The sequence below is a fragment of the Cygnus atratus genome, chromosome 23 (genome assembly GCF_013377495.2).
Source record: "Cygnus atratus isolate AKBS03 ecotype Queensland, Australia chromosome 23, CAtr_DNAZoo_HiC_assembly, whole genome shotgun sequence".
NCBI classification, from domain to species: Eukaryota; Metazoa; Chordata; class Aves; order Anseriformes; family Anatidae; genus Cygnus; species Cygnus atratus.
The window spans coordinates 3,374,185-3,377,481 of NC_066384.1; the positions used below are offsets into that span (position 1 = coordinate 3,374,185).

The window sequence follows — 3,297 nt, forward strand, 5'->3', positions numbered from 1 at the left end:
GGGCGTGGGGTGGGGGGGGGGAACGAACCGAACCTACCAACGGGAGGGGCAGAGCTCCGCGCACGGTTAGAAAATAAATAGAAACGGGCCGGGAGCGCGGCGCGGCGCCCTCGGGGCGAGCCCGGCGGCCGCAGCGGGGGCTCCGGCGGCCCCGCGGGGGAGGGAATAAATTAGAGATCGCAAACCTTTGGCTACTTCTGCTGCGGCCGGCGCCCCAATAAATAGCGCTGCGGGCGGGCGGCCGGGCCGGGCCAGTCCGAGGAATAAATTATAGGGGCGGCCGCTCCCGCTCCGCCGCCGTCGGGGCTCGGCGGCGGGGCCGGGGCAGTCAGGGCACGGCGGCGGGGAGCCCGTGGTGCAGCGGCGAGGTGTCCGCCTGTGCGTAAACGTCCTCCATCGGGGGGTGCGGGCCCCCGGCCGGCGTCATGCGCTTCTCCTTCTGCCGCCGGTTGCAGAACCAGACCCGCACCACCTCCTTCTCCAGCTGCAGGGAGTCCGCCAGGGAGGTGATCTCGTGCGCCGAGGGCTTGGGGCACTTGAGGAAGTGGTTCTCCAGGGCGCCCTTGACGCCCACCTCGATGGAGGTGCGCTTCTTGCGCTTCCTGCCCTGCGCCGCGATCTTGTCCAGGTTGGTGGGGCTGCCCGTGCTGGAGTCCGTCTCCTCCAGCCACTTGTTGAGCAGCGGCTTCAGCTTGCACATGTTCTTGAAGCTCAGCTGCAGCGCCTCGAAGCGGCAGATGGTGGTCTGCGAGAAGACGTTCCCGTACAGGGTGCCCAGCGCCAGCCCCACGTCGGCCTGCGTGAAGCCCAGCTTGATCCGCCGCTGCTTGAACTGCTTGGCGAACTGCTCCAGGTCGTCGGAGCTGGGCGCGTCCTCGTCCGACGGCTCGGGCGGCCCCAGCGGCGGCGGCGAGGCCGCCAGCTCGTGGCCCCCGGCCTCCTCGGCCCCCAGCGGGTCCCGCAGCCCGTGGTGCAGCGCGGGGCCGGGCGGGCCCAGCATGCCGTTGAGCCCCCCGTAGGGCTGCGCGTACAGCAGCGGCTGCCCCGACGGCGGCGACATGGGCGGCAGGTGGTGCGCGCCGCCCTGCGCCCAGCCGCCCGCCGCGCCGCCCGCCGCCGCCTGGTGCACGAGGTGCGGCCGGTGGTGGAAAGCGGCCGGCGGAGGCGGCGGAGGGGGCAGCTCGTCGCGGGGCCCCCCCGGGCCGCCCTTGCCGTGCTCGGCCGCCGCCAGGTGCGCCCCGCCGGGGGGTCCCCCGCCGCCTCCTCCTCCTCCTCCGCCTCCTCCTCCGCCGCCCCCGCTGCCCCAATCCGTGCCGGCGCTGGGCAGCCACTGGTGGTGCGGCAGCGCGGCGGGGGCCAGCCCCTGCAGGTAGTCGTGGTGCATCATCTTCTGCACGTCGCGGTACGTGGCGGCCTGCGGCAGCCGCTCCCCGTCGGGGTGCAGCAGCGCGGCGCCGCGCGGCAGGTACTGGGCGGCGGCGGCCATGGCCGTGTGCGCCGCGCCGCCCCGCGCCCCGCTTTAGAGCCCCGCGCCGCGCCGCCGCGCCGCCGCGCGCCGGCCACGCCCCCCGCGCCCCATTGGCCCGCCGCCGGCGCGCGCCGCTCGGCTATAGGCGGGGGGGCGGCAGGGGGGCGCGCCCCCCGCGGGCCCGGCTGCTATTGGTGGGAGGGCGAGGGAGGCGGCGGGTGGGATTGGTGGGGGGGCGGGGCCTGCGGGAAGGGAGGCGGGGGGGGGGGGGGGGGGACCGTGGGAGGGCGGCGGGGAGGAGGGCGGGGATTGGAGGAGGGGCGTTCATTCATGCCGGGCGGCTCGCGGCCACGTGGGGCGGCGGGGGGCGACGGGCGCGGGGCTGGGGAGGGGCAGGGCGGGGCGGGGCGGGGCGGGGTAAGGCGAGACGGTAGCGGGCGGGATGGTGCTGGGCAGGATGATGCGGGACGGGGCGGGGCGGGGCGGGACAGGCGGTGCTTTGCGGGACGGGGCGGTGCGGGGCGGCATGGCGCGATGTGGTGCGGTGCGGGACGGGGCGGCAGAGCACGTTATAGGACGGCACGGCACGGTGGGGTTAAAGTACGGTACGGTGCGGTGCGGTGCGGTGCGGTGCAGCGCTGCCCGGTGCTGTGTGGGACGGTCCTGTATGGTACCACCTGGTGCAGCACGGCACAGCACAGCGCGGTGCAATATAGCAACCGTATGGCATGGTCCAGAACGGTACAGTAGAGTACGGTTCAGTAGAGCACAACATGGCACGGTGCAGTATGGTAGAGCGCAGCACAGCACTGTGTGGTGCTGTACGGTACGGCCTGGTGTGGTACCATCCTGTACGGTGCTGTATGGCACTGGTGCAGCACGTTACGGTACAGCACGGCCTGGTGCTGTACGGCACGGTACGGTGCCACAGCATGGGGCCACACAGCACCGATGGCCTGACCCAGCCCAGCCCAGCACGCTGCAGAGCCCGCCTGATGCCCCAGCTCACATCCGTGTCTGTCACCTGCCGTGCCCCCACTCCCCCCAGCCCCTTTTCCAGCCCCCAAGCTGGGAAGAGCCCCTTGTTCTGGAGGCACGTCACTGCCCTCTGCCAGGAAACCCCCTTGTCCCAGTGCACAAAGTGCCGTTTGGCCCAGCACCGGCAGGTATCTGCGGCTGGGAGAACATCCCCAGCGCGGCTGCCTGCTGGTTAACGCCGCCTGGATCGCAGTGCCGAGGGCAGCCCCCGGGCCCTGGGCAGGTGGGGGCTCCTTCTGAAGCTCCTTCCCCATCCCATAAAGCACCGAGGGCCAAGGGGAGAGGATCCGAGACCGTTTGGGTGTCACGGGAAATGTGGGGCTCAGGGAGGAGAAAGGAGCAGCCTCAGAGGCAAGTCCCTGAGCCAGTTTGCGGGTTGGCACGGGATAAAGGGTGGAGGAGTTTGTGGGAAAAGACAAGGACAACAAGCAACGGACGTGTCTGGCGGTGCTGGGAGAGGGGCAAGGGACACCTTAATTAACCCAGCTCCAGACTTCGTTTGGGGCTCGAGGCCTGAAGTGAATCAGGATGGGCACCGGGAACATTAATCACTTCTGAAAATTAATCTCTTCGCCTCCGTGCTCCCATTTGTAACATGGGAGCAGAGACGGTGACCTTTGCCAAGGGCTTGGGCGAACAACGAACCTCCGGATCAATACGAGTACGAGCACCACATGTCAATGGCCACGTGCTGATGCCCCGCACCCCGCCGGGGGGACGCCTGGGCACGGTGGTCCCCGGGGCTGCCAGACCTGGCAGGCTCCGTTTCGCGCCATCCTTGCCAAATTGGA

General features: G+C 70.8%; 1 protein-coding gene across 1 annotated transcript; it reads right to left on the reverse strand.

Moving 5' to 3' along the window:
- Nucleotides 1–328: 328 nt before the first annotated feature.
- POU3F1 (POU class 3 homeobox 1) lies at nucleotides 329–1,486 on the reverse strand. The gene has a single exon (XM_035562267.1). The coding sequence runs from the start codon at nucleotides 1,484–1,486 to the stop codon at nucleotides 329–331; it is 1,158 nt and encodes a 385-aa protein (XP_035418160.1).
- Between the last annotated feature and the right edge of the window lie 1,811 nt (nucleotides 1,487–3,297).

Coding starts and splice junctions, on each gene's coding strand:
- POU3F1 (XM_035562267.1), bottom strand. CDS start 1,486: ATGGCCGCCGCCGCCCAGTACCTGCCGCGCGGCGCCGCGCTGCTGCAC.